This window comes from Budorcas taxicolor, chromosome 2 (assembly GCF_023091745.1).
Source record: "Budorcas taxicolor isolate Tak-1 chromosome 2, Takin1.1, whole genome shotgun sequence".
Classification (NCBI taxonomy): domain Eukaryota; kingdom Metazoa; phylum Chordata; class Mammalia; order Artiodactyla; family Bovidae; genus Budorcas; species Budorcas taxicolor.
Genome location: NC_068911.1, coordinates 67,930,465 through 67,949,143, shown reverse-complemented (window position 1 = coordinate 67,949,143; position 18,679 = coordinate 67,930,465). Strand labels below are relative to the sequence as shown.

Here is an 18,679-nt window from a genome sequence, read left to right as displayed (position 1 = left end):
CAAAGTGAGAACCAACAGATTGAAAAATGATTCCTCACTGACCTGCTGGTATAAATGTACGGGTACAGCCAATGGTTTCGAATCATCTGTCAAGATAAAACCATGAGAAATGACTAAATTGATAGAATGATCAATTTTTGTATTAGAGCAGGGCAGAGAAATCCTGTGGGAGAAATGCTTGTGTAGGAAAGCATAGCGCATAGAAGAGAAGCAAGAGAAAGGAGGCAGGAGCCAGGAATTACAGAGGCTCTGACCATCACCAGCAGTGTGGCTTTGGCATGTCGTTTAACCTGATGGTTAATTTCTTCTGTCTATAAAAGACAGGTTTAATCTAGCCAAATAAATATGTATTGAGCATTTACTATGTGCCTGACATACTGCTGCTACTCTGTTAGGCCCTGAGAATACAGCCGTAAAAAAAACGGATAAAAATCCCTGTTCTCTTGTAGGTTACATGGTAAAGGGAGCGGAGGGTTGAACTAGGTAGTTTCTAAAACTTGTAATTGTAATCATCTCTGGTCTAAATTCTTCATTGTGGGAATTTGAGAGTTTAAAACAGTGGAGGGGCGGGGGTTAATGCCGAGCCACTTGTAGTCTGGGAATACAGCCCTCTTTATGAATAATCCATTTCAGAAAACATTATAGAAAGCAGTAAGACCAAAAGCATCCATAGTTAATTTAGGTTCAACTAGGTTAGGACTTTTAAAAGATGAGATCCCTAAGATTATCCTCAAATGACAAGACAGATTACAGTCTAGCCTGTCTTAGAGATGTTTGATTAAGAGCCAAAAGAAGTACATTTCCCCTAGAAATGGTAACACACGATACTTATCTAAATATTGAATCTGACATATAAGCATGGCATTTTCATTTCATTAACAGAAACTGCCAAGCAAGTTCAAGAAGTTCTATGCAGAGTTTGAAAGTTTAATGGTAAGTGACAGTAGCTCCTTTATTCCATTCACTGTCTGCATTAATCCAATTTCTGATTAGCTGAAGTTCTCATTTCAGAAATTTTATCTGTCCTTGTATGACTTTAAGAAGTTTATGACCCCATTTTAGTGCTGCTAAAACAAGCATGTCTGACTAATGAATGGCACTCTCAGGTACTAACTTAAAGAGGACTTATGTCCCACATAAGGTCAATTTGTGTAACTAAGAAAAGCAGTGTAATGGGCTCCTTTCCATCCAGCACAGGTTGGCTAGGGTCTGGAAGCTGCATTTTCCTTGGCTTGCCAAATTATTTTTCCCCGTTGGTAGGGAGGTGTTCACAGAAAAGGAGTGAGTGGGACTTGGCAGGAGTCATAGGAGAGTTTCAGAGAAGGCAAGTCGAGACTGGCAGCGCGAGGCAGCTGGGAGGGTGAGCCGGATTCCCTGGATTGAGGCCGTGCTCCCAGGAGAAGAGGACTCTTGTGGTTGGGGGTTGTTTAACATTTTGTGTTGGCTCTCCAAGGGGATCTCTTCCCTTGATCCCTGGAGGCGTATCTTCCTTTCAACAAAGAAAGGAAACAAAAAATCTATTTATTTTCCTGTCATACGGGAAGTTGTTTTAAAACAAAAATCCATTTGTTTAACCAGATTTACCTTTCTTTTGTAGTTACACTTGATTCAGAACTACCTGATTGGGAGATGACAAAGCTGGGTTGGGTTAGGAGGTAGAAGCGGGTGGTGTACATTTCCCGAGTCCTTAACCAGCATCTCTGTTTCTCTAAAGGATCCTTCAAGAAACCACCGGGCCTACAGGCTGACAGTAGCCAAACTGGACCCTCCTCTCATCCCCTTCATGCCTTTGCTCATTAAAGGTAATTCCAAGGAAACGCACAGGTCGAGCCAGTGATGAGTGTACGGGGAAGAAAAGGAACAGGTGCCTAATCAGATTGACCTCCTTGGGAAGAATGATCTGAGCTTCCCACCTTCCTCAGCGTCTCCCCTCTGCCCAGACTTTTCTGAAAGGGTTGGCAAGATTATTGCAGGAGCAGGGAATCTGTGTGTGGTTTGGAAGACTTGAGTGAAATAGAGGGTTAGTTTGGAAATTTTAACTAAGCTCAGGTAAAATGCTTTTAGAAAGTTAAACACCTAACATAAAAGGAACTATTATTGGCTTTTTTCAGCTGCAGTGTTATGCAAATCCTTCCGCATAATCTAATGGTGCTATTGTGGTTTCTTTGTATGACATATTTCTGTTAGTGATTAGAATGTGACTTTTATTTCTTTGCAGATATGACATTTACTCATGAGGGGAACAAGACGTTCATTGACAATCTAGTAAACTTTGAAAAAATGGTACGTGTACAGTATTGTTAACCTTAACCACGATGTTTTTTTAAAATAAAAATTTGCATTTGTACTAATAAAAGAAATAATTTCCATATACGCTGCCACCTTGAAAAGCTAGTTACACATAAAGGAGTTTTGAAATACTCGGTTCAAATTGGCTACCTCGTTTAGTCTGTCAGTCACCTTTGTGAGACTGAATAGTGTGTGTGCGGCGGCCTCAGCGGCAGCTAGCTTTTTTGCTGTGTGCCTCGTCCTTGGCTGCCTGTTGCGAAAATGCACGAATGTTCCAGAGTGACTTCCATGTTGTTTTGTTGTTTGTGGAGCTAGACCGCCCCAGGATGCCTTTGAAACGTTGATATGCTGAGGCTGACTTTAGTGCATGTAGGTAGAAGGCCGCTCTACAGAAGATCTTTGTTATAGAGTAGTCACCTGAATGTGTATTGCTTAGTCCAGAGTTCAGGGCGGGAACTTGAAAATCTTCCTTAACTGAAAACACGATTTTTTTATAAGGAACAGTTGTGTGGAAGTGGTGCATATTCACTGTTTTCCAGCCGCCCGCCCCCCCCCCCCCAAAAGCATTCGTTACTTTGCAGTTAATTTTCTCATCTCCTGTGAAGCAATAAGGCAGGTCTTGCCAAAACCTTTCTTTAGCGACATAGTGCATGTTCATGGAATGCTCCATTGTCGTCTAAATCCTTTGGCCGCAGCCTGCATGGATGGGGAGGTGCAATACTATCTCTGTGTGGATGAGCACGTGCCCAGGGTATACTTTGCAGCGGTGAACGTGGCACCACAGGAAAAGCCCAGGGCTGAGAGTTCAGGAGACATGAGAGCTTCATCACTTTGTAGCTGTCCCTTAAGTTCTCCATGGGTCAGTTTCCCCAACAGAAAATGGGGATGGTGTCCCCCCACCCCCTGGCTATCCCTGGGGAATCATTGGTGGGGCCAGGGTAATTAACTATTCCTGGAAGTCATAGAGTGTTATAAGCATTCTTACCAGAAAAACTGTTCTGATTGTTTCCTGAAATCCAGCTAATATGTGTGACTCTGGGAGAATTGAAAGCATCCCACACTCAACCTGTAAAGATCATATCATTCAGCTTTGAGAATGAGCTGACTGCAAAGCTCAGCCTGGTAAAGAACAGCAGCAAGTGCTGGGCACCAGGTCCTGCATCTTATGCTTCTTAGGAAATGGCACCTGAGTCCACACTCCTCAAAGACACCCTGTGGGGTGGTTTAGTCACTAAGTCATGTCTGAGTCTTGCGACCCCATGGACTGTAGCCCACCAGCTCCTTGTTCATAGGATTCTCCAGGAAAGAATACTGGAGTGGGTTGCCATTTCCTTCTCCAGGGGAATCTTTCCAACCCAAGGATTGAACTCAGGTCTCCCGCATTGCAGACAGACTCTTACCAACTGAATTTGCCCTCTGGTACAGATTCTTTAAAGTCTGTGCTAGAGGGCAAATATTTCTTAGCAGTCTCCCCCTCCACCCATACCAAGGGTAGGGTATGAACATCTCTATTGTGTCAGTTTAATAATTCTATGATCAAAGTAAAAACATTATTTGTTCACTTATTAGTATGGAGAATTAAACATAGTTCCCTAATTTCTCAAGAGAAAACTTGTTTTCCAGAAATGAAAGATATAGCAAATAGGTAAAGAACCTTCCAGATCACTTAGGCAGAAATACAGAACCATTTAACTATAAAATATACATGTGCACAGAGGCGTAGAAGTCAGTCTCCTAAAGAGTTGATTGAGCTTTAGAACTTTTGATCATTAATGTTAACTGAACAGAACAAACAAGAAAAGCAAAAATACCTGTCAAGGAGGATGAAATTTGTTTCCTCTGGATCTTTAGATCTTGGTGCCGCATCTGTAACCTGGGAAGGAAAAGTCAAGACCGTATTTAATGGACATTAAGGGAGTTCCCCTTCCCCATCTCTGTACTTCATGCCCACAGCAGTGTGTTCTTACATGCCTGGCAGTGAGGAGAGAGGTCCTTCATAGCCTGCTCTGACTGAGTCCACTTTTGCTTGAAAGCAACTGAAGGGCTAAGATAGCAGTTCAGCTGCAAAAATAGAAGCCTGAATTAATGATGGGTTATGCAAGATAAGTCTATTCCTTTCTCACTTAAATGTCTAGGTCTGGAAGTTCTGCTCCAGGAAGCAGTCACAATTCCAGCCTTCTCTTGTGCCATTTCACCTTCCATATGGGCCAAGATGGTGGACCAGCACCACCCTCATTCCAGCTAGAGGGAGGGGGAAAGGAAAAAGGTGAAGACCTGCTTCTTCCCTATAGGGATGTGACCCAGAATTGCACTTAACCACTTGGCTCACCTTTTATCAGACAAAGAAACACAGTCACATGAAAAGAAAGAATGTGCAGCCCTTTTTCTGGATATCCAATGCCCCACTCAAAATTCAGTTCAGTTCAGTTCAGTCGCTCAGTCGTGTTGCATGAATCACAGCACCCCAGGCCTCCCTGTCCATCACCATCTCCCGGGGTTCGCTCAAACTCAGGTCCATCAGTCGGTGATGCCATCCAGCCATCTCATCCTCTGTCGTCCCCTTCTCCTCCTGCCCCCAATCCCTCCCAGCATCAGAGTCTTTTCCAATGAGTCAACTCTTGGCATGAGGTGGCCAAAGTACTGGAGTTTCAGCTTTAGCATCAGTCCTTCCAAAGAACACCGGGACTGATCTCCTTTAGGATGGACTGGTTGGATCTCCTTGCAGTCCAAGGGACTCTCAAGAGTCTTCTCCAACACTCAAAATTAAGGGGTTGTAATTACTATGAAAGAAAAGGAGAGAAAGAACACTGCAAGAGCACTATTATAACTGTTCTCTGCTCCAGCAGTGATATATTTTATTTCATTTGATAAATCACACTGTGAGAAAGCTGCATTTTATAACTGCCCTTCTGTGAGTTAGGTGTTACTGAAAAATGAACTGGAATTTCAAAAAAGGGTTTGATTATGTTTTTTAAACCTGGCTTTGACCAGCCTGGCACTTGGTGCCAACTTTTCTAGCCTCTTCTCCCCATAAGCTAGCCCACCCTGCTCCCATACCACCACCACGGCCACTTAACAACTCCCACTAGTGACTGCTGTAAGTGCTGTATTCCTGGGGAACGACGTGAGTGTTTACCTTTCCAGGCTGATATCTGCGCAGCTTCCCCCTCATTCATCAGCAAGGCCACAGTGGTGAGCAAAGCTGGCAGCCTTCATGGGGCTGGTAGGCTGTCTCCCTTGAGGGAGTCCCTGCCAGGGGCAGAAGTCACCTGGGTAGTTGGGGACACAGATGCTTTTTTTGGTGGCAGCATTGCACAGTCACAGTGAGCTGCCATGCCAATCCTAAGTATTTTTATTTTGAACCTCTTCACCCTTGGGGTATGAAATGAGGATTAGAGAATTTGTTGCATATTGGTTTTCAGGATTTATGAGTATGAACAAAAGAGAATTCACACTCTGATCCTATGCAAAAAAAAAAAAAAAAAAAAGACATTCTTTCATTTGGGGGAAACATAAAGGAGTATTCAAAAAAATGTTTGAATAAAGCCCTTTGTAGCTTTCTATGGCATACATGAATATTTATAACATTTAGGAGGTAGACTAGCAATGGATCAGAGGATAATATGCTGGCCGGCTGCCACTACCCCAGGCTGCATGAAGCATGCTGATAGCCACAGTTGCTGCTGTATTAGGAGGTTGCTTCTATTTCAGACATACCCATATTTAGGTGAATTTATTTATTAATATTAAGATAGTCATTTTATTTGGAATGAGAAGCCTGAGGCAAACCTCTATTCTTCTGGAAACATTAACAGAAACTAATTCATAAAGGAAGAAAAATGTTTTGAATCATTATATTTGGGTATCACTAATCATGCTATTATATTATTAGCAACAATTTCTTTTCTATCATCAATAACATTATTATAAGACTCATGGTGAGAGCACTGGACTTGTATCAAGCTATGGAAAAAAGATTCTCCAAGTAAAACTCTAAGAGTTCAAATCTACCCATTTCCCAGACCTTTTCAACACAATAGAAATCTTTCAAATGACTTTGAAAGTTTACTTCTTTATACAGAATACACGATCTGGGCTAAATGTAGATTTTCTGAAGGGTATGTTTCAAAGCAATTAAATATGTGTAGAGTGTCTAAGCAAAAAAATTTTGCTAGGAAATATAAAGAAATCCAAAAAGTCGCCCTTGCTTTTAGATTATATGCAGTTGAAAATAAAACATAACACACAAAAATCGATAAGAGATGTGAAACTAGTTCAAAACAGTAACAAAAGAGACGTCAGAATGGAGAAAAGAGTTTCTTCAGCAAGTTGTATTGGAAAGTCTGGGCATCCACATATAAGTCAATGAACTTAGAACAATCCCTCACACTATACACAAAAACAAATTCAGAATGGCTTAAAGACTTACATATAAGATATGACACCATAAAATTCCTAGAAGAGAACGGAGGGAAAGCATTCTCTGACATAAACTGTAGCAATGTTTTCTTAGGTCAGCCTCCCAAGGCAATAGAAAAAGCTAAAATAAACAATTAAGACATAATCAAACTTATAAGCTTTTGCATAGCAAAAGAAACTATAAACAAAATGAAACCTAAGGAATAGAAAATACTTGCAAATGATGCGACTAACAAGGGCTTAATTTCCAAAATACACAAACCACTCAAACAACTGAAAAATAACCAAGCAACCTGATCAAAAAATGGGCAAAAGACCTAAATAGACATTTCTCCAAAGACGACGTACAGATGGCCAATAGACACATGAAAAGATGTTTAGCATCACTAATTATTTGAGAAATGCCAATCAAAGCTACAATGAGGGACCACCTCATACCAACCAGAATGGTCATCATCCAAAAGTCTACAAATAACAAATGCTAGAGCAGGTATGGAGGAAAGGGAACCCTCACACACTGTTGATGAGAATGTAAATTGGTACAGTCACTATGGAAAACAGTATAGAAGTTCCTTAAAAAACTAAAAATAGAACTACCATATGGTCTAGCAGTCCCACTTCTGGGCATATATCCAGAAAAGATGAAAGATCTCATTAGAAAAGATAACACCCCAGTGTTCATAGCAACACTGTTTACAATAGCCAAGACATGGAGACAACCTAAATGTCCATTGACAGATGAATGGATAAAGCAGATATGATACATATGTGTGTGTGTGTTAAGAACAGAATACTACTCAGGCATAAAAAAGAATACCATTTGCAGCAACATAGATGGGCCTAGAGATCATACTACATGAAGTCAGTCAAATAAAGACAAATATCTTATGATGTCACTTACATGTGGAATCTTAAAAAGTGATGCAAATGAACTTATTTACAAAGCAGAAACAGACTCAGAGACATAGCAAACAAACATGGCTACCAATGGGTTGAGGGGATAAACTGGGAGTTTGGGATTAACAGGTGCACACTAATATAGATAAAACAGATAAACAACAAAGACTTACCGTACAGCACAGGGAACTATATTCAATATCTTGGTAACAGACTATAATGGAAAAGAAAAAAATATAGATTTATACATGTATATGCATAACTGAATCATTTTGTGATACACCTAAAACTAATATTGTAAATCAACTATACTTCTATTTTTAAAAAGGTGTGAAAAAGCAAAATGCAAAGAGAGGTCACTTCTTGTATCAGAGAAAAATAAAACCGTGTTAAATACAATATAATATAATCAAATCCAGACTTGTTACCCTGAGCACCCATTCAGCCTCATCTCACACTTCATCTTCTCTGTACTCAGTCCAAGTTAGGGAGACCAACCTGCTTCCCTTCCTTTCGGCCTCAGGGCTTCTGCACTAGCTGTTACCTTCGCCTGAAACTGTCTTCGTCCAGCCTTCACCAGCCTGGCTCTTTCACATCATTCAGGCCTCAGTCCATGCGTCCCTCCCTCCAAGCAGTCCTCCCTGACCCCGCTTCAAACGTTCTACGCTCCACACCTTGCCAGACAGCTGATTCTCAACAGATAACCTTGCTCCAACAACTGGTTTCACATTTTAAAATGATCTTTTATTGTCTCTCCATTGCTTATCTTCACTAGAATGGGAAGGTCCTAGCCCAGGTATCTGATCTATTCAGTTCACTGATGTTTCTCTAGCACCAAGAAAGGTGTCTGGCATGTCCTAAGTATGAAAGAAATATTTGTTGCATAAAAGAATTACCCTGTTCCAGTGTTAGACTTAGCGAGATAGGACAATACACTAAGGCATTTATAAAGGAATTTATGTAGCGATTTAACCCAAATGCATTTTTCTGTTTTATTAGAAAACCTGATTAAGCAGAATGTCCCAAGCACCTTATATTACCAATACATTACCTCAGTGGACACTGTTCTGTCCACCCTCCTCCCTGTGGGGCGCTATCAGTCCTTTAGTGCCCTTCCCTGCACAGAGATGCATAGTACTCTGCAAGTGCCTGCAGAGACCCCTGCGCTGCCACGTCCATGGGCATCGTATGTACAGTGTACCATGAGCATCATGCTTATTACGTGCTTGCATCTGTATGCCACTCACCTCTTAGATTAAAGATCTGCAGGATGAAACAGGAGCCAGGATTCTTCCTCAGGGATACATATAGTGAAGACTGGCTCAGCTCCTGGGCCATTTTATCTTTTATCTCTGATCCTCACCATGCATTTATTTCCACTTGGTTGCTGTCATGGGCACAATCTTAGCAGGTGACAGGCAGATATACTTCTACATATATATGTGGAAAAAAATTATTGTCCCAATATATGGGGATCTGAGTGAAATAATCAGAATGGTGTGAATGTGGTTTTACACATGGTAAGCTAGGAGTAATTGACTGAGGTCCTGTATCTGACAGGACAGGGGCAGAGTCAAATCAGAAGGGGCAGAGAGAAGAAAGGAGAGAGCAGTCTGGCTGACCTTTAAGAACAAGAAGGGCAAAGGTCTCAGGGGGCAATAGAAGGAATGACATAAACTGTTGAGGGCAGGAGCGCCTAATCAAGGGAGCAGGGAGGGAGCTTGGCCTGAGCAGAGGAAGGCTGTTCTGGCAACTGCTATGAAGGGGAGGCAGTCGGGAGAGGAAGAGTGCCAGGTGCTGCCGCCTGGAGGGCCTGCTGGCCTGAACCTGAAAGGCAGCCACAGGAGTCTGCTCCCCTCCAGGGGCAGGAGAGAGAAGGGCGAGCTCGGCACAGAAGTCAGTACAGAGCTGGCAGAAGAGCGAGGTGGCTGGGGAGACCTGGTGGGCCGTTGGCCATCTGGATAGGAGTGATGGTGTAAGGTGGCCAGCCCATCCTTGAGGGGAGGGTGCCAGAGAAGGTAAACAGGGAAGCCCAGACCCCAAGGACCCATCTGAGAAGAGCCCTCTCTGACATCTCCTTGGATTCAAGGGGAAGGAATTACTTGCCTCCGAGCTTGAGGGAGATTTGCACTGGGGACCACAGCCTCAGGGCCTCTCACAGGCCCGGGCTTGACTGCCCACAGCTGGTCACTCCCTTGCTCGATGGCATCTTTCTGCCGGTCACTCTGCAGCTCAGACCCGAGGAAGGACATCTGCCTCTGGGTCGCTCTGTTTACAGCTTGATACAGAAATAATACTGATGGTATGCTTCCCTGGTGGCTCAGACGGTAAAGCGTCTGCCTGCAATGCAGGAGACCCGGTTCGATTCCTGGGTCGGGAAGGTCCCCTGGAGAAGGAAATGGCAATCCACTCTAGCACTCTTGCCTGGAAAATCCCATGGACAGAAGAGCCTGATAGGCTACAGTCCGTGGGGTCGCAAAGAGTCGGACACGACTGAGCGACTTCACTTCACTTTCACTATTATATTTTATACATATTATATAATTTACATAAACAATATATTTAATATAATCAATAAATACCTGACCCAGGGTCACTGGGTATGCACTGTCTACACCTTTATCCAGACCAGACTCTCACATTGGTCAACTGTCCCACTGACCTGCCCAATAGGACAGGCCCAAAGCCTGGGAGGTGCCCTTAAAAGGGTTGGTCTTGTTAAGACACATTCACCAGGTTGTATGTGAGTTCTCTGGACTACTCTTGCAAATTTTCTTAAAATTTGAAATTACTTCAAAATAAACACTGAGAAAAAGAAAAAAAACCTGAGGGTAGTTACAGAAACCTTGGCTTACTACCTCATTTTTCCTTCCTGAGCTTCCCCATGTGAGTTCACATCCTGAGGGAGATTCATCAGCTTTCAGTTGGGTCCTTCTTTCATCCCTGTAGGTGAGGAATTGTATAAACATAATTCTTGCAAATAAGCTCTGAAGACCCGTACTTAGGATTAGTCTCAAGGAAAGTGGTGGTCCTGGGAGATTTGGAATGTGGACTCCCACGGGGAAGCCTGGCATTCTTGGTTTGCATACACCAGCATAGGCTGATGAGTGAACCCTAAGGTGGGGCCTTCCTGGGGTGGGGGGTGGAGGCGGTATCAGAGTCAGGGCAGGTGTAGAGAAGGACCTGCTCTGCCCACCTGCTCTGATCCAGGTGCCTTCTAAAGGAGCATGTTCTCCTCACTTTGTCCCTGAATTACAATTCATTGTTTTAACAAAGCCAGTTGCTAATAGGAATGTGTCATAACCCTGGGTTTGCTGGGATGGGAAAAACAAAAAAAGATGAGAAGCTCTGCTTTGGAGTGATCAGGTATTTTCTCACCAGCTGGCATTGTAGGAAAGTTGCCTGGCCTGCTCCAGGCAGGCCAACCTGCTCCAGCAGGGCCCCAAAGCCTAGGGTATAATTTTTGGCTTCATCCCTGCTGTGGCAGTTGGATAATAAAGCCTATATCTTTTAACCTTAGTTTTCGCCAACTTTCACTGAGAATAGCAATGAATAAACAGTCACCCACTGTCAAAAATGACACACAGACTTAAGTCTGCAGAAGAATAGAAAGACTAACTGGATGGCTTTTGGTGGTGATAAATGCAAAATTCTCTACATTGGTCCATGAAACCACCTGCACATCTACAGAGAAGGAAGGTCAGTAAAGAGGGCTGAGAGGTTTAATTAATTCACTAGAAGTTCAAATATCAGCAATGTGGCTTTTTTTTAAATTGTGGACTTCAATCTAGAGAACTGTCTAGAAGAGACCTGGAACTTATGAGAAATTGTTGAAGAAAATGGGGATATTTAGGCTGAACCAGAATAGATGTGGGGGTGAAGAGATGTCCATGATAGCTACCTTCAAGTATTTGAAGAACTGTCCTAAAAGAAGTAAACACGTTTGTTGTTGCTTAAGAGCTTCAGAGATAGGATGCTAGGATAAATGGGGTGAAAAACAAAGGGGCAAACACTTGGATTCAAAATGATAAAGAAATATCTAGTAGTCATAAATGCTGAAAAATGCAAGGGGTTGTCCTTGGAGGTAACGAGTTCCTTATTGCTGGATGCATTCAAACAGTGAGGAGCCAGTATCTGTAGACAAGCTTTGAAGGCATTATGCCCCTTGCTTGCTTGCTTGCTTGCTAAGTCGCTTCAGTCATGTCCGACTCTGTGCAACCCCATGGACTGCAGCCCACCAGGCTCCTCCATCCATGGGATTTTCCAAGCAAGAGTACTGGAGTGGGGTGCCATCGCCTTCTCCGCATTATGCCCCTAGAGATAGTTAAACAAGGGAACTTCTGAACTCTTCTGCAAACCCAGGAAAGCACCTGTAGCATTTTAAACATTGCATTGCATGGGTCAGTGGGTACAAACAAGGGTAGGGTTAAAAATATCAAGTTAACTCTTCTTTGGCCTTGAGAAAGCATTCTGTAACTGCACTGACCAGCAGTGCTAATGGAGTCCAGGCACTGCTACTGCTAATGTTACTTATTCTAACATTATTGTGCAGGCATCTCAAAAAGAAAGAATGGGCCTGGTTGCAAAGCCAGATTTGGATTGCAAAGTTAAACTGAAGTTATCTTTGAGTACAATTAAAAGAGATACGTCAAAATTAAAACCATTGTTAAAATTAATCAAAGATTTAGAAAGGTAGAATGAACTCCAGAGCTGGAAATTACTGATTTAAACAATTGTTCTCACATTTTAAACTACATAATGAGCTAAAAATTATGAAGCCTCAGAGTATAGCTGTAAAGAGTAGTCTTAAAACCAAAGTCAGAATGAAATGTTTTAGCTTTCAAAACTAAAAAGCAGAACAATTACTCTCTACAAAATGGTATAGGAAGAGGTCTCTGACCCCTGCTAATTGTTTTATTATTCTTCAGAGGGGCATACTGGCAGCATTTCCCAGGGTTCTCAGTAATTACATTCCATTCAATATCTGAAGAATTACAATAATTCTACATGGAATATACTTGTGCCCTTCAGATGCAAAGCCTTTAGAGAAGTGAAAAAACAACTTAAAGTAAATTAGCAGGAAAATTATCATAGTTACTGTTTATTTCAGGGCTCCATATATCAGAGGCTAATTATACATTGTATGTTACGTTTTCTTGGAGGTATTTGTAATATATTTCTCATGCTGATCAATGGATGTGCTGGTTTTCAGGATCCTTTATGAAAGTGAAGTTCAAACTTTTCCGATTGCTTCTTTGTGTATGAGAAATTACCTACTGCAGACACATGTCCCTTCATGCTTGCCAGAGTCCTCAAAGCAGTAATATTCAGTGAGGCATTATGAGCGTTCACCTGTGTGTACTTGTAAAGCTTCAACTCTTCTATGAGAAAAATTTCCTCCCAAATAAGTTATTTTTTTAACACTGTGTCAGTTTTCTCAGAGTCATCTTCTAATTTTGGCAAGCCAAGGGTCAATGAGAGAAGAAAGCAAGGACTGGAGTTAAACAGCCACTCAGAGATTAGAAAGTCTCTTTTCCTGGCCTTAACCTTATCAATTTTCTGCTCATGTTAGAATTAATCCACCATCTCTGAGGGACAACCTTGAGAGCAAGTATCCCTGAGATGCTATATAGAGACTGAGGGTCCCAGTTACCCTCAGAATGGCTGAGGCAAGAAACAGTGGCTCAGAAACAGCGCCTTAGCCCCATGTTTTTCCTCCATTTCTTTCCTCCTTTCTTTATTTTTAACTCAGTTGAGCGCAGTTCAATAGGTTTCCTTATAAGTTTTTATGGTAGCCAAAATTTAGGAATTAAGATTACTTAACAAACTGTGGTGTTGGAGAAGATTCTTGAGAGTCCCTTGGACTGCAAGGAGATCCAACCAGTCCATCCTGAAGGAGATCAGCCCTGGGATTTCTTTGGAAGAAATGATGCTAAAGCTGAAACTCCAGGCAAAGAGTTGACTCATTGGAAAAGACTTTGATGCTGGGAGGGATTGGGGGCAGGAAGAGAAGGGGACGACAGAGGCTGAAATGGCTGGATGGCATCACTGACTCGATGGACATGAGTCTGAGTGAACTCCAGGAGTTGGTGATGGACAGGGAGGCCTGGTGGGCTACAATTCATGGGGTCGCAAAGAATCGGACACGACTCAGTGACTGAACTGAACTGAACTGAATGACAAAATTAACAAAGGTTAAATAAATTATGATCCATCCACATGACTGAATACCTGGTTATTTTTAAAAAGGATTTTAAAGTGCAGATGGCATGGAAAAGTCATAATGCCATGTGAAACAATTCAAATCAAAACAAAAATATATATGACTTCCATTTTTTGAAAAAAAAAATGCTTCTATATATTTATTTTTAAAATATTAGAAGGGAATGTACCAAAATATAGCTGAAGTTACTCTATGAAGCAATATTCTGTGTGATTTTTTTACTTAGTTCTCAACATTTTCTAGATTTTGTGATTTGTCTGAAATGTGCATGTGTTACCATTATAATCAGAAAGGATGAAGGAGGGAAGAGGGAGGGAATCACATAATTAAGGTTAGTGCTGAAACACACACTTTTGCTGGAAGATGAAAAAGGCTAATAATGCTTAGCGTATAGAAAACTGGATGGAGATAGAACATCTATGACTATCCTGCCAATATCATCGAATATCTCATTACTGTTTACAGTGAGGAATTTGACAAGCTAAACCCTCTCCAAACCTAGAATAGCTACAAATTCTCTTGCAAATTCACAGTGACCTCAAGAGAGGATGGTAAGAACTGGTCCTGAAGAGTAAGGTTCAGTCTCAGGAGCAACAGCCGGCTTTTTACGTCCTAAGTAATAAGCAATTAGACTAGAGTTATGCCAGTAGTATTCCTCACCTGACAAAGACCTTGCATGTGTATGTATGTGGGTGGTAGGGGGTGCCTCTGACAAGTAATTAAACAGGTTATATATCAACCAGTTGTCTCCAGATGATCAACAGATCAGAACCTGCTATTTTTCATGGTCCCAGGTATCACTAAAGTAAATAATGGTGTGGTTTGGTTTTTGGTTTATTTTTTTGGATTCTACACTAAGCTTACCTGCATTTCAGTTTTTCTTTCTTTTTTTTTTTTTAGCGAATGATTGCAAATACTGCCAGAACAGTGAGATACTGCAGGAGCCAACCCTTCAGTAAGTTAAATGCTGCCGCAATATGGATCTTGGTGATTAAGTCCTTTTTAATGGGCTACGGAGACATTCTGGAAGCTGGGACAATATTTGATGGTGTCAGAGACGCTTTGAATCGTGAATGCCATCAGACAAGGGTCTTGTGTTTAAAGATTTTCTAGCTGTAAAACTAGAAAATAACCATAAGAATATTATTTTATGAATGAACTCAGAAAGTTCATTTGTTCTTTTCAGAATGGATAGAGACAACTAAGCCATGAATGCCAACTAATCCTGCCTCTAACCAACTCTCTTTATGACTCACCGCTTCATGTTAAGAAACTCACATCAACTCATGATGACTCATTCCATCGTTTATAAACTGGGAAGGATAATATTTATTGTCTCTTGGGGTGTTGAGAGACTGCCTGAACGTGTACAAGCACACTTGTAAAAGGTCCCTTAGCAGGAATTCATATTATATTTCTAGTATTTCTAAGTGAATTAAGGTGCTTTTCTTAAATCTGCACATTTAGCGCAACAGCTGGTATAATAAATGCTTTAACATGAAACTGTCACTGATAATAAATAGCAAGTTTAAACTGTTGGGAGTTAAGTGGCATCATCGCACCAGATCATCATGCTGGGCCAGTGCTACTATTTCCTCAGGGCTGGGACTTTGGGTGGAGCTTGGAGCTTTGGCTCCCCCCAGCTGGTCTGGGAGTGAGAAGGTGGCCCCTGTAAAGTTTTGTGCCAACGTCATTGTATGGGTCACTTGAAGCCATTGGGCTCGTTAATTTAACATGATAAACTGACATAGACATGACTGTGAGGCTACCAGTACCATCCCCTCCAATAAACCTAGTGCTCAAGAGACTAAAGTTTCTCATTTTATTCATCAGAGCCATCTTTGCTCCTCTTGGCACAGGGCTGGCCCAAACAAAGGGTTTGCTAACACAGGATACCAGAATTGCTAAACATTTATTTTGTAATGCCTGGGGGTTGAGGGTCTAGGAAAAATAGTCTTGTCTTAAGGAGGAAGATCCTTAAGAAAAAATTTTATTCAAATGAGTATGTCTCCTCTTTCTTCCAAAACGAGAATAGCTTGCACATCATCACTTGTTCTTATGTGGATTCTGCCAAAATTAAAGTGTCTCATATCTCTTCATCCAGAAATGTACTATATGTATAAATACATGGTCATAAAGCAGTTATACAAGCAAGTATGAAAATATATAGGTGATGACTACAACAAGGGTTCATAACCTAGAATCCACCGCCCTTCAGGGGGGTCTAGGAAATTCCTGAAATTAAACACAAAATGCCTAAGAGGGTTCAAAGCCTTGAGAAGGTTCTCTAGGAGGTCCAAGAACCAAGATAGAATATATTTTGTTCTATAAGCTTCTTTGGAAGTATAATCCTACATTCTCCTACATCTCCTAGAGACATGGGGAGTGGGGAGCAGATATATATATATCCACTGCATTTGTTGAAGTTATCAGTAACTGCTAGTAAACAACAGCTGCTCAGCTCTGAAGTCAACAATCTATAGATAAAGCTATAGGAATAGATTCATAAACATTGTGGGAATATGTACAATGTAATTATAGTATATTGTACATGTAGAGTACACTGCCAGTGACAAGCAAGGAAATTAAGCACTGTGGTATTATTTATATGTGATAATTATACTGATGAGTTTCTTCTTAGAGCAAGTGGGGCCTTTGTATCTTCTGTCTGCTTTTCTGTGTTCAGACCTGCAACACTCCCCTTTGCCCCCCATGCAGATGGCATTCTAATTGTCTTTGGGAGTGGTGCATGGATCTAAGGAGAACAGATGGACTGCAGAAGGCAGTGTGCTATGGCAGAAAGAATGCTCGTCCAGAGTCCAGGCTAGCTTGGCCCCTCCTAGCGTCCCACACTGGCATCCATGCGTCAGAGGCCACCCCTGGACCATGGCTGAGGTGTTGGATCTGAATGGAGCTTTTTTCCCCCTTTTATTCCGAAATAATGTAATCATTCAAAGATGGAAGAATTTCCAGGGAAGAAATCCAGATTTCTCATTTCTCTAGAGAAATAGGAAGATCTGCCAACGCAGGATGCAGGAGCTGGATAGTCACTTCTGAAGGGAACTATCTTTCCCATTCACCAGAGGTCAAATGACCTTCCTTGTGCATGTCTATTCCCTGTATAGACATCTGATTGGGCATTTTATTCTTCTTTCAGCCTGGTTTTAGGGAAATCAGTTGACATCCAATCGCTCTGGTGCTCAAATGCTTTGGGGAGTGGATGAAACTAGAATGGTAACTGGGGTTTCAGAACAAATAGCATCAGAGAATTGAAGGTCTAGTAGAAGTCATGACTTCAGCCTGAGTTGATTTGTTTTTCTGAGTATGGACAGTCATACAATCTATGGAGTAATGCTGTATGTTGTCTGCAAGTATTCAGGGCAGTCGGAGTTTAGAGTCTCACTGGCTTGCTTCAGGTCAGCTCAGGGTTAAGTGCTTTTGTTAGAAGCTAATGAGACCTATGTCTTTTTGCCATTAGTCCTCCTCTGGGTCAAAGGGAGTAGAGATCAGTGATACATTCTGGGGGATGGCAAGGGGAAACAATTTTAATATATAACCAGGGTTGTTGGGTGATGCTTTCATTTTTATTTGGTGTTTTTTAAAAACAATATCTGATGCAAAGGAAAATGATCAAAATACATGATTCCAAGGAAGAAAAGGGTGGGAGGGAGGAGATGGAACAGTTCGATGAATATAGTGTGTTGAAAGGTCTTGATGGAAACCAGGAATCCATGATAAATGTAATAAGTTGGAGAAAATAAAGCTGTATCTTATATGCATACATTATGCAATGCCAATCCTACTCTCCTCTTTCGATAGATCCTGATGCAGCTCAAGCTAATAAGAACCATCAGGATGTCCGGAGTTATGTACGGCAATTAAATGTGATTGACAACCAGAGAACTTTATCACAGATGTCACACAGACTAGAGCCTCGTCGACCATAGACATTTCAAGTGCCCAGAACAACGTTTGCCTCCGTCCACAATCTTTCAAAAATGCCATTTATGCTACTACTGACCATACTGTCACTAGAGAATTCTATAAAACAAGCAAAAACCCATCCTGAGACATCTCAGGGCTGCATTCAGCTTACCAGCATCATGACAAGAGAAGAAATTCTTTGACTTGCATACAGCTTGCACACTCTAACTTAGAAATCCCCTGTTCATAGTCACCTTATTTTATTTCCAGTTGTGCCATCTTCTTTGCTGAAACATAAAATAAGAGCAACATGAAGAGTATGGTAGAAATATCATTGTCAAGGGAACTATCAAGCTCCTGATATTTTTTCTAGGCGTATTTACAGGATGAGATGTGCTACAAGTGGTATTTATTTGGCTACATCAGTGGTGGTATAGTTTCATAATTTCTAACTCAACATCTTGACTTGAGCATGGGGTTTTTGGAAGGTGTTGAGGAATCCATGTAACTCCAGACTAGAGGCTGTATTCTTCCATCTTCATAGTCTTACCTCTGAAGGAATTGTACCTGACCACATTACTATAAAACATTCTGGCTATTTATGTAATTTTAGGGAAGACTGGTCTGTAATTTTTGAATGACTTATAGAATAATATTTATGTTTACAATATAACTTTTTAAAACTTACAAATCAGGATTGCATATATAAGAATTCCACTGAGAAACTCCAAGTTTCTTAAAATTGCCAGCGTTAAGATTAAAAAAAAAAATGACATTTCAGAAGAGCACAATATGCACAAAACATTTTTCAAAATTATTTTCCTGGGCATTAAAAAACCTTTACTATTGGCTAATTATTGTTAATGATTTAAAAAACCCACATATTTTCTGGACTTAAATGGTATTACAGATACCTTAATTTTTCAG

The 18,679-nt window shown here is 41.3% G+C and overlaps 1 protein-coding gene across 1 annotated transcript in view; it reads left to right on the top strand.

Moving 5' to 3' along the window:
• RAPGEF4 (Rap guanine nucleotide exchange factor 4) overlaps positions 1-18,267 on the top strand; it is a 326,591-nt gene extending 308,324 nt beyond the window's left edge. The window contains exons 27-31 of the mRNA XM_052635961.1: positions 883-933; positions 1,715-1,802; positions 2,219-2,283; positions 14,729-14,783; positions 17,648-18,267. Of these exons, the coding sequence (XP_052491921.1) occupies positions 883-933; positions 1,715-1,802; positions 2,219-2,283; positions 14,729-14,783; positions 17,648-17,775 (387 nt within the window). The 3' untranslated portion in view covers positions 17,776-18,267. The remainder of the gene's footprint in view (positions 1-882; positions 934-1,714; positions 1,803-2,218; positions 2,284-14,728; positions 14,784-17,647) is intronic.
• Positions 18,268-18,679: the final 412 nt, after the last annotated feature.